This window comes from Dipodomys spectabilis, unplaced genomic scaffold, assembly GCF_019054845.1.
Source record: "Dipodomys spectabilis isolate Male_0828 unplaced genomic scaffold, ASM1905484v1 ptg000108l, whole genome shotgun sequence".
Lineage (NCBI taxonomy): Eukaryota > Metazoa > Chordata > Mammalia > Rodentia > Heteromyidae > Dipodomys > Dipodomys spectabilis.
Genome location: NW_024870785.1, coordinates 81,496 through 93,249, shown reverse-complemented (window position 1 = coordinate 93,249; position 11,754 = coordinate 81,496). Strand labels below are relative to the sequence as shown.

The following is an 11,754-nucleotide window of genomic DNA, read 5'->3' as shown; positions in this document are numbered from 1 at the left end:
TACGAGTCAACATTCGTGCTTCCTAAGGAAAGGAAGAAAACGGAAAAAAGAAGACCTCAAACAACCCTAACTAGTCAAGAATCAATGTTCAAGAAAGGAAGCTCTCACCATGAATAATTACCATCACACACAGCAAAATGACCTTCATCATGTGGATGTGACCCTCCTACTTGGAGGGGCTTCCAGGGGGCATTTTACAGCTGTTAAAACTATGACTTCTCAATCAGTCCCATATCCAGGCCTGTTTCTTATATTATTATTATTATTTGGTCCATCCTGGGCTTGAACTCAGGGCCTGGGCACTGTCTCTGAGCTGCTAGCACTCTGCCATTTGAGCCACAGCACTACACCCAGATTTTTTTTCTGAGTAGCTTATTGGACATAAGAGTCTTATGGACTTTCCCGCTAGGGCTGGCTTTGAACCATGATCCTTGGATCTCAGTCTCCTGAGTAGCTAGGATTGTACCCGGATCTCATCTGTTTTTGTTTGGGATTACATATATATACTTTTTCCTTCTGCCCATGAAGAGTTCATGTTTGAATTCTTTGATTTCTCACGAATAGATGTGGTTGTAGTCAGCCTTACAAGTCACCTAACAAGTGCTCAGGCACAGCTTTCAAAGTCTGTTTTGTTATTTCACATTGCTGAATTAGGCTTTGAATTTGGCTTTGAAAATTTCTCTTCATTTTTCAACTTTAGATGGTTCTTTCATTCTGTTCTCCAATGCACAAACCCAGTTCTCAAAGGGTGCCAGTTAGAGTCTGTACCTTGGTGACAGCCCCTAGGCTGCAACATGTCTCTATAAGCCAACTGCTCTGCTGGCACTTATTTTGCATTGTTCTCCCGATGATGGATATCTCCACCTCTATGAATACCATGTAGCTTCCTGGCTGGAGATGTAGCTCCGCGGTAGAGCATTTGTACCATATTTATGAGATCCTAGCTGTGTGTGACTCCCAGAGCTGCAAAAACAAACTGCAGCTTGTTGGAGCGAGGAGTCACACCTTTCATAGGGACCCCGCCATCACACTGACCAGCCGTAACTAACACAATCAGTCGCACAGTAAGTGCTTCCTACCTGCCCCAGGAACAGGACTGAAGAATGACCCCGAGTTGAGAGAGGACATTGTGATTCGTTGAGGTCAGTATCAGTGGGATGTGGACAGTATGCCAGGCATACATTCTCACAGCATCTCAAGATCACTCCTGTAACTGTTTAATCACACAAAGAAATAGTTGTGTAAGAATCCCACATGTAATTAAAGATTGGGAGCTGGGTGTGGTGAGACCTATGAGCAACAAGGAGAAATTCATAATGAAGTGGAACAAGTAGTGTTTCCCCTAAACTGAAATTTGGATGGTTAAAAGGACAAAACACTGTAGCAAAAGAAATAATGGTAAAGATGACCATGTATTTATAGTAAACAGAGCAAAGATAAAAGAGGGTTTATTGGGTCACACAGGAAAAAATGAATTTCTGTGTAAAATTCATACAAAGAGCTGGGCACCAGTAATGCATGCCTGTAATCCCAGCTACTCAGGAGGATCTTGGTTCAAAGCCAGCTCAAGCAGGAAAGTCTGTGAGACTCTCATCTCCAATTAACCAGCAAAAAGCCAGAAGGAAAGCTGTGGCTCAAGTGGTAGAGCGCTTGCCTTGAGCACAAAAGCTCAGGGACAATGCCCAGGCCTTGAGTTCAAGCCCAGGACTGGCGTGCATGCACACGTGTGCATACACACACACGCACACACACACATCATACAAAGAGCCTACTTGGTAGTCAAGGTGGATATTTTTTTTAAAAAGTTAAAATGTTTCTAACATCAGAAGGGAAACAATTTAACACCAGATGGAAAGATGAGAAAAAGGAAAAGAGACCAAGTTGGTCACTTAGAAGGAAAATTAGGACAAGGAGGAAGAGATGGTAGAGTAGGAGTTTGCCCAAATATGCAATTTTAAAAGGTCCAGTGCCCCGAAGTTCTTTCTATGAGCATCCATCCCTTGGGTTGCATGCTTTTAGGTCAAGACACTGCAGTCTCGAGTTTTGCATGTACAGCTAAGGAAAGGTACTATTATAGACAAATACATGATCAAATGGCTTTCCCTAGCTGAAATCTTAAGAATGCAAGAAATGAAAATTTTGCTGAGGAAAGCGTGATCACTTTTAAATCAGTCTTCTGCCAAGAAGGCTTGCGTGGGTCTGTGCTGCCATAGAGTGTTTAGGAGCCAAAGGGCTGTGTATGGGAGCCACAGAATAGGAGAAATAGAGCAAAGCACAGAGTTTCCCTACTTTAAAATCTATTGAAGAGCCAGGCGCCGGTGGCTTACGCCTGTAATCCTAGCTACTCAGGAGGCTGAGATCTGAGGATCACGGTTCAAAGCCAGCCCCGGCAGGAAAGTCAGTGAGACTCGTCTCCAATTAACCACCAGAAAACCAGAAGTGGCACTGGAGCTCAAGTGGTAGAGTGTTCACCTTGAGCTGAAGAGCTGAGGGACAGAGCCCAGGCCCAGAGACCAAGCCCCATGACCACCACCACCAACAACAAAATCTATTAAAGAGCAAAGAAGAGAAAAACAATACAAATAGCCAATGTCGGTGTATCTGCAAACTCACTTAGCTCTTGTCTCAAGTCCTGAGGCCCTGTGAGTGATGAGTGCTCACCTTCGAGTGGCTTCTGAGGACGATGCTGGGCTGAGGGTCCCACAGCCCTCTGGACAGAATGCGCCCGCTCCCATGCTCACTGCCAGCTTGGGGCATTCCCTGAGAGATTTTAGTTCTGTCTTCATTTGTGGGGCATTGGACAACAACACCTTAGGATAGATCATGATAACGTGTGTGTGCACACACATGTGTATGTGAGTGCATACACATGCATACATGTGCCAGCAACACATGCAGTTAAGAAAAATAAAACTGTAAGCCCAGGAGCTGACGCCTGTAATCGTAGCTACTCAGAGGCTGATTGTGGTTCAAAGCCAGCTCAAGCATCAAAGTCCACGAGACATATCTCCAGTTAGCCACCAAAAAGCTGGAAGTGGAGCTGTGGCCCAAGGTTAGAGTGCCAGCCTTGAGTACCAAGGCCCAAGAGCAGCGTCCAGGCTGAGTTTAAACCCCAAGGCTGGCACCAAAATAAAAGATCAATCATCATCAGCAACAACAACAAGAAGAAAACACTTGTTTGTCACTAAAACCTAATACATCTTCTCCTCCATACAGTTGAGCTGTTACTAGACAGCAGAACTGTTAGGAAGATAATAAGCATATGTGTCCTCATTTTCCATGGTTTCAGCAAGGTTCTGGAAACAGTTCACAAAATGTACCCTTGTTCTGTACTGAGCCACGCCCGGAAGTGGGCTTCAGGGCTGCAGGTGCAGCCTCCCTGCCCGGTCCATCTTGAGTCATCGAAATCCTGGTCAACAGTTACGACACTTCACAGGTGCATGCAGTTCATGTCCAGGCTCCAGTCTCAGTCACCACCCTTCCCCTTCCCCTGCTTCATCAGGCATCCGTCTGGGTGGCTATCCTCAGGCTAGCACTGCGGTGCATCGATGTGTGGAAGATGCTTCCATAACGGGAAACATGACCTAAGTTACTGCACTGACCAAATCAGGTTATAATTATCTACCACTGTGAGAGTGAAGTCAATTAACGCAGGAAATTGTCTCTTAGAATATATAATCACTGTGACTAATGTAACAAAGGAAATGCACATAATGAGTCACAGGAGGGCAACAGGACATTGGAATCTTCAGGAAAAACCAATCTCTAGCATCTTTCCCACAAACTTAACTCCTAAGAATACATGATATCTAAATAGAATGTGGGATCCAGAATTGAATCGGGAACAGAAACAAACACAATGGAAAAACTGGAGAAACTTAAATAAATTCTGATTTAGCTACTAGTAAAGTTGATATCACAGTTTTTGGACAATGTACCATGAAGGTATAAGATGATAACATTAAGAGACACTAAAACTGGGTTAAAAGTATAAGAGAACTCTCTGTATCAACTTTGCAATATTGCTGCAAAGCTAAAATTATTCCAAAATAAAACCTTCATTAAAAATAGAACTAGAGCCAGGCACTAATGGCTCACACCTGTAATCCTAGCTACTCAGGAGGCTGAGATCTGAGGATCGTGGTTCAAAGCCAGCCTGGGCAGAAAAAGCCATAAGAGTCATCTCTGATATGCTACCAGAAAATCAGAAGTGGTGCTGTGGTTCAACTGGTAGAGCACTCGCCTTGAGCTGAAGAGCTCAGGACAGTGCCCAGACCCAGATTTCAAGCCCTACGACCAACAACAAAAACAAACCCAAAAAACCCCCTTAGAACTAGAGCTGGGTGCTGGTGGCTCATGCCTGTCTTCCTAACTACTCAGGATGCTGAGATCTGAGAATCATGGTTCGAAGCCAGACCAGTTAGGAAAGTCTAAGATTCTCATCTCCAATAAACTACTCAGAAAAATCCAGAAGAGGTGCTGTAGCTCAAGTGTTGGTGTTGGCCTTGAGCAACAGGAGCTTAGGGACAGCATCTAGGACCAGAGGTCAAGGTCCAGCACTGGAAAAAAAATTAAAGAAGATATGTAAAATAGGACTGAATAGATTAATTGGTGAAAATCATGCCTGAACGATTGTTGAAATACTGCTGTATGATAGACACAAAATACAGGGACGATAATGTGAAGCACGGGTTAAAGATCAGCCCAACAGGGATGCCAGATGTATGGGAATATTAACTGGAATGATAGAGGACAGCCAAGGGCCGGAGGGCCATCAACAGGCGCACACGCTACTCATTACAACACTTCCTAAGATGGGGAAACTCTGAAGTAATTTCTAATTTATTTTAAAATTCAAAACTCTATGGAAAGGCCAGAGCAAGGCAAGAATCCCTCTCTTCACCCCCGGTGATGTGGGCGCTGGCCCTGTCACCCTTCCTGCCGGACAGCTGCTCTCCCTGGGAGAGTGGGTGGGAGCTCGCAGGGCCGGAGGTGGAGGGGGCACTGGCTTCTTCCCTGGACCATGCTGCCTCAGGCACCTCTGCCACGGGTCTCCCTGAGCAGACACCCGGTGTCTGCAGGCAGCACGTGCCCAGGCATTTGGGTTTCATCTGCACAACTCCTTTCTCCAAGCTTGTGAGAGTTTTTTTCCTAGACTGGGCCATTAATTTTATTTCATTCACACACAGCTCTACCAGCATAATTACCTTTTCTGTTACAGATGAGGAAACTAAGACTAACATGTGACTAACAGATGTCCACACTGTTCATACTTGTTAGCTGAAATCCAAAGGTACTTCTTCTTTTTTTTTTTTTAAATTAAATGTTATTACAAAGGTGAGATCCTAGGGGTTACAGTTACACAAGTCAGGTAAAGAGCTCATTTCTTTTTGGACAACGTTGCCCCCTTCCCTTGCTCTCTCCCAGTTTTTCCTTCCTTTCCCTGCACCTACAAGTTATAGAGCTCATTTTCAACGTAGTGTCCAGTGGCTTTAAGTTCTAATAATGTTAACTTCTCCTTTATTTTCCCATCCCTAGATCTGAAAAATGTTTCCTACTGATCCATCTTAGAGTTTCTTCAAATAACTTCCTAACAATTGCCAAAGACATAAACCACATTGGAGTTTGTTAAATATCTAGCTGTCTTTTATTTGCACGTCTAGAACCAGGCAACTCCTCACTGTACAATTTGGAATGAATGCACTGAGTGGAGGATGTTGGCTTTTTAAGCGCAAAAGGACAAGGAAAAAAAGAACCAATGACAAAGTGTGGAATAATTGCTGCAGAGTTGTTCCCTTTATTGGTTCATGCAGAGGTTCTTCCCAATTATACTGGCTCTAGTTTTGTAAAACAAACAATCAACCAGCCAGACCCATTTTTCATTAGTATACATGAGATTGTACAAAGCCAGGGTGCCACCATGACATTTCCATACATTCAGAAAATGTTCTTTGATCATGCTCACCCCAACTATTACTCTTCCCTATTTCCACTCCTCCCTCCCACTTTTCATTTCAAATTTCACTTGCTTGGCACTTGACTCCAAAAGAAATGGATGTGGGTGTTCTCCCGGAAGGTCATCAGTCATCTTGGGAGCCGGGAGGACAGAGCATCAAATCCATGATGGAAAGGTTGGCTAGGAGGAAGTGCGTGGGGGAGTGCAGACAGAGGTCTGAGGTCACAGCCAGCAGCGAGACGTTTCTTACCAGATGTGTCACATAGAACGCCCAGGAACAGAGGAAGCAGCTGGAGGGTCCCAGGAACTCCATCTCAGACACCACAGAGCGGCTGGCCCCATCCGTGGCCTCCACTTTCCTGCACCCTGAGGGACGAGGGTGAGGAGAAGCCCTCATTTAGGGCCTGCAGTGCCCGTCTCGGTAAAACCATGTGCAAACATCGTCAGGAGGCTAAAGATTGCACTGTTCCTTCAGAGACAGCTTTAGTCATAAAGCAGCTCCTGTCCTCTGTTCCATATCTGATTGCCAGAATGTACTATACAGAACAGCTCTTGCATGCATGTGGAGGGGGCCTCAGTTGTATTTAAAGTATGACTTTAGGAAGTGGTGCCGTAGCTCAAGTGGTAGAGTGCTCGCCTTGAGTTGAAGAGCTGAGGGACAATGCCCAGGCCCAGAGTTCAAGCCCCACGACCCACAAAAATAAATAAATAAATAAATAAAGTATGACTTTATAGTCCTGCTCATAGGTGATGGCTCCGCGAAAGCCTTCGGATATAACTTTATACAATCATTAGTTAATGTTAATATTAATTGAACATGCAATTATTGATATATAATATAATTATATTACATATAATTATATGGCATTATATACATTCTTTATATAAAGATACTTAACCTCATTGATAATTAAGTAGATCCATTCTGCAACCACAAATACTACCTTTTTTGGCAGACATTTAAACATTTGACAAAAACCTAGGGTTTAAAGGGGAAATGGAGGGGGCTGGGAAGGTGGCTCAGTGGTAGAGCACTTGGCTTGCATGCCTGAGGCCCTGGGTTCAATTCCTCAGCACCACATAAGCAAAAAGAAAAAAAACTGGAAGTGGCGCTGTGGCTCAAATGGTAGAGCGCTAGCCTTGAGCTGAAGAGCTGAGGGACAGCGTCCAGGCCCAGAGTTCAGGCCCCACGACCGGACCCCCCACCCCCCAAAAAAAAGGGGAAATGGAGGAACAGGCAGTCTTATACCTGGTAGTCAAAACGTAAAGTGATATTTTTCCAATTTAACAATGCTCCTGAACTTTTACATGCTCATATGGTTTGACCTAACTCTTGAACTTCTCAAGAAAAATCCCTGAATGTGTGTTTGTGCCTGTAAATACAGTGGACAAAGAATTCTTGTTATTTTTGTACAAGTATTGATTTTTAAGAGCAATAACCAATATTAACCTCAATATATATACTAGGAGACTAGGTGGATATCTTAGAATCAAATAGAAGGCTATTTAAAGAACTTATTTTAGATATCTTCCATGGAATACTATGCAGCTATATCTGAGATGGGTATCTATCTATCTATCTATCTATCAGTCATTATCATCATCTTGCACTTAGGATAGGTAGGGGAGAAATTGGCACCTCTTATTTTTTTCAAATCTCTGAATTTCAGTTTAAAAACAAAATTAGACAAATAAAATAACAGAAAATGCCTTAGATCTATACTAATAACAATTGTGCTTAGGGAGTAGTGAGAACAACAGAGAAAGCCTTTCGCTTGGTGCTCTTACTGTCTTAAAATGTTTTAGTGAGGGTCTGGAAAACCACATGGTTTGTATTTCCAGAGCACCTACAGCTGTAACTATAGCCTGTCTCTCAGATGAAGACAAGGATCTGAGGTTCCCTCCCAGCAGTCTCCATGTTTCTCCATTCCTACCCACACCTGCGCTCTAGGCCAACCTGCGTCCTCTTTCCTGAGCACACAGGAATCAAACGTCAAAGTTGATAATGGTCACTTGAGCAGAAAGAAGAGAGGCTAAGGATTCTGTGTGTAGGGAAGTGACATTTTAAAATCTTTTGCCCTCCTGCTTTTCGTGTTTGTGAGAAGACACGGCATAAGAATGAATATGAGTAACTTTCTAAAAAGTGAAAACAAAGCGTATCATTTCCACGGGTAGGGAGGGAGGGCGGAAAGGAAGAGGATGGCTTCCAGTGCCGGCTCTAGACTGTCACCCACACCCATGAGAAGAGATGTCCACAGCGCAGGCAAAACATGAGAGCGAGGTCTTTATCACGTTTGTGTCCCCGGCAGAGCTAGGGGAGGAACGCAAGGTTGGTGGGGAAGGACCTGCTGAACGCTGTGACAGTGAGGAAACGCCAGGGTACATGGCAGCCGGTCCCCACCCCCCTCCGCCGCCTCCGTCCCCACCACTCTTAGCGTCCGGACAGGCACATGAAGCACTTTAACCAAATCCCTTTGAGGAGGAGTATGAAAACTGGCTCCGCACGACTTGAGGAGGTGGCGCTGGCTTTCCCCTGTGTTGTGTCCATTGGCTATGCTTCCTACTTGGAGTTTATGAACGTGATTTGTTCTCTTCCCATTTCAAACAGATCTGCTAGTCCTAGCATGAATGCTATTTACTTTAGGGCATATAATGGTTGTGGATATTGTCTTGATATAGGTACCACTCAAGTTAGTGATAGATTGCTGCTTTACTATTACTCGTGGAAGTTCATAGGGGAGGTGAATGCTTCTATCTGGCCCTCTTCTTTTTCCCATCAGAACTTGCACCTCATTTCTTCATGTGAGAAATTCTTGTATCTTGTTTGAACTGAAAGTATCTGAGCCTTAGCTCCTACCAATGTATTCACATTGCATTGAATCATTTTTTTTTGTTGAGCTTTATTCCTATATCTGATATCCAGAGATATTTCCAATAGGAGTTGGGAGTGCTGGAGTCATGTTAGTAAAAATGGTGAAGATGGCAGAAGTAGTGGGTGTGGTGGTAACAGGACAAGACAATGAATGGGCTTTAGAAATCCTGGGAGAATATGGACAGAGGAGAAAGTAGCCACAGCAGCTTCAGCTGGCTTTAAATAAAACAGGCAGGACAAGCAAAATAGTCTAAGTTTTCCTTGAAATGATTGAAAATTTAAGTTTTAATTTCCCAAATAAAAAGTCAGAATCAGCAGATGTGCCTGGAGTCACAAGAGTACTTGGATGGCAAGCCCAAAGCCTGGAATCCAACCTCAGCACTGCCAAACAAAAACAACAGACAACAGAAAAAGAGATGTAAGCAGGGTTATTACACAAGAAAACGAACATTTTCATAGATAACCCTCAGATAATGGGTAATTCTATCAAAAAGAAAGGCCCTGACCTGGTTAAGTTAAAGTCAACGCCTATGTTTAACGAAGTAAATAAAGTAAGAAGAAAGTTACTTTCAAAAGTAAGTTAACTTCCTAAAAGAAGTCTGAAACTTGTTAATACTGCAAGAAAGATTTATTGTAAAAACTTGTCAAAAATCACAAACCTACAGGGAGATAATTATGTTTATATGATTTTTAAAAATTTTTAAGAAGATTTTTCAAAATAAGAATAGTTATTAGTGTAATGTTATTACAGTTATTAGTTTATGAATCAACTTGGATTGTAAATTGGAAAGGTATTTTCTCTGGCTCATTTTTATTCGTGCCCAAATTCATCATGGAGAACATGATTTTGGATAGAAACACAAAAAGAAATTCTGGAATATTCACATATAAATTTCTTAAAATTTACTGCATATAATTGCTAGGTCTTGCTAGAAATAATAAAAGTGACTGAATCCCTTTAGAGTATTCTTTCAAATAGGAAGCAATACATGCAGAGGGAATTTAATTGTGGACTTAAAAGTAAATGTACAAGGCCATAGACGCGAGGGGACAAGTGACGGTGTGGCAGTGAAGTTATGGGGCAGCTAGGGTCTCGTCCAAAGGACTTATCACTGGGCTGCAATAAAGTCCCCTCACATTCCAGTTCTACTATTCCACAGCCCTAAAAACCCATCAACAATTTCCTAAGTCGTCAGAAGATAGAGGAAGCAAGCGATGCTCATGGAAGAGGGTAGCACTATCAGGACAATTTCAGTCAATATGGATGTTTGTAAGGTAGTTTGAGAAAAGGGCATTAACTTTCCCATTCAAAGCAGAGAAATTACAATAGTGAACAGAAGTAAAATACTAATCTCTGACAATAAATTACTGAATATGTTCTGTTTGACCCTATTAAGGAATTATGAATATTAGAAGTGGTGGATTTAAGGTGAAAATTACTTTTCATTGCATGGTAATAGGAAGACCAAAGAGCAGAAAGCATTTCTTAATTTATTTTTAAATTTGTCACAGCAAAATACTGCATATGTTATCATCTGTTGAACACCTAACACAAGGTCTGAAACATGAGAGGTCCCAGTGTTAGCGTCTCTCATCAATATTGATTAGGATACCAGAGATAGGATACATGGTAAATGTCAGACACCAGAATTTCAGAGTTTGTTTTCCATCTTCCTAAGAGTACACGGTTTTATCTTTGTTTATCTTTAAAGTGTCAGGGCATCTTTCTGTAACCCAAAAGCTGATAGCAAAGCTTCCACATTGCCACTTTCATTTCCTTGTTTCTCAAACTATAGATAACAGGATTCAGAAAAGGAGTGAGAATGGCATCAAAGAGAGCCAGGAACTTGTCCAGGTTTGATGAAGGGAAGGGCCAGGTGTAAAAGAAGATTAATGGTCCAAAGAAGAGAACAACCACGGTCACATGTGCTGACAGTGTGGACAGGGCCTTGGATAAGCCTGCGGAGGAGTGTTTCCACACAGTGACCAGAATGAAGATGTAAGACGCGACCAGCACAAGGAAGGACCCCACCGAGATCAGCCCGCTGTTGGCAGTGACCATGAACTCCAGGCCATTGGTCTCTGTGCAAGCAAGTTTGATGAGCTGAGGGAGGTCACAGTAAAAGCTGTTCAGTACGTTAGGGCCGCAGAAGGGCAAGTGGACAATGAAAGCCACCTGGACCACAGAGTGGATGAGACCCAGGATCCAGGCTGTGGCCGGGATTATGACGCACACTTGCGGGCTCATGATGGTCAGGTAGTGCAGGGGCCGGCAGATGGCCAGGTACCGATCAAAGGCCATGGCCATGAGCAGCACCATCTCCGTGCCTCCAATAGCATGGATGAAGAAGATCTGCGCTATGCAACCGCCAAAAGAGATGGCTTTGTGTTTTCTAAAGAGGTCATAAATCATCTTGGGGGCTGCCACAGAACAAACGCCCAGATCCAGAAATGAGAGATTGGCCAGCAGGAAGTACATGGGAGAGTGGAGGTTGGAGTCAGCAGTCACAGAGAACACAATGAGGAGGTTTCCCATCACACTTGCCATGTAGAACACAGAAGAAAAGAGGAAAAGCAGCAGTTGGATGCCCCACAAATTGGAGAGCCCCAGGAACACAAACTCAGATACCACAGAGCAGTTGCCTCCATCCATTGTGCTGGAGGTCAGTGCTGTCTCTGACATTTCCTGAAAAGGACAGCAAGAGAAAATCAAGCTCTGGGGAGCAACTAACAGCAGGACTTCAAATTATGAAGAAGAAATACTGCCTTTTCACAGAGCCAAAACACTCAAACAACACTTTACACTGAGTTGCAGAAAATGGACATTAACGCAGCGTCACAAGGCTCCGCTTCTAACTCCTCAAAATCCCTAAGGACCTCCAGTGTGGGAACCAAAAGATCTGGAAAAACAAATGGCGATTCAGAA

The 11,754-nt window shown here is 43.3% G+C and overlaps 1 protein-coding gene across 1 annotated transcript; it reads right to left on the bottom strand.

Annotated features, from left to right (window-relative positions):
- Window positions 1–10,542: 10,542 nt before the first annotated feature.
- Window positions 10,543–11,481, bottom strand: LOC122114406 (olfactory receptor 4F15-like). Its single transcript, XM_042687571.1, has one exon. The coding sequence runs from the start codon at window positions 11,479–11,481 to the stop codon at window positions 10,543–10,545; it is 939 nt and encodes a 312-aa protein (XP_042543505.1).
- Between the last annotated feature and the right edge of the window lie 273 nt (window positions 11,482–11,754).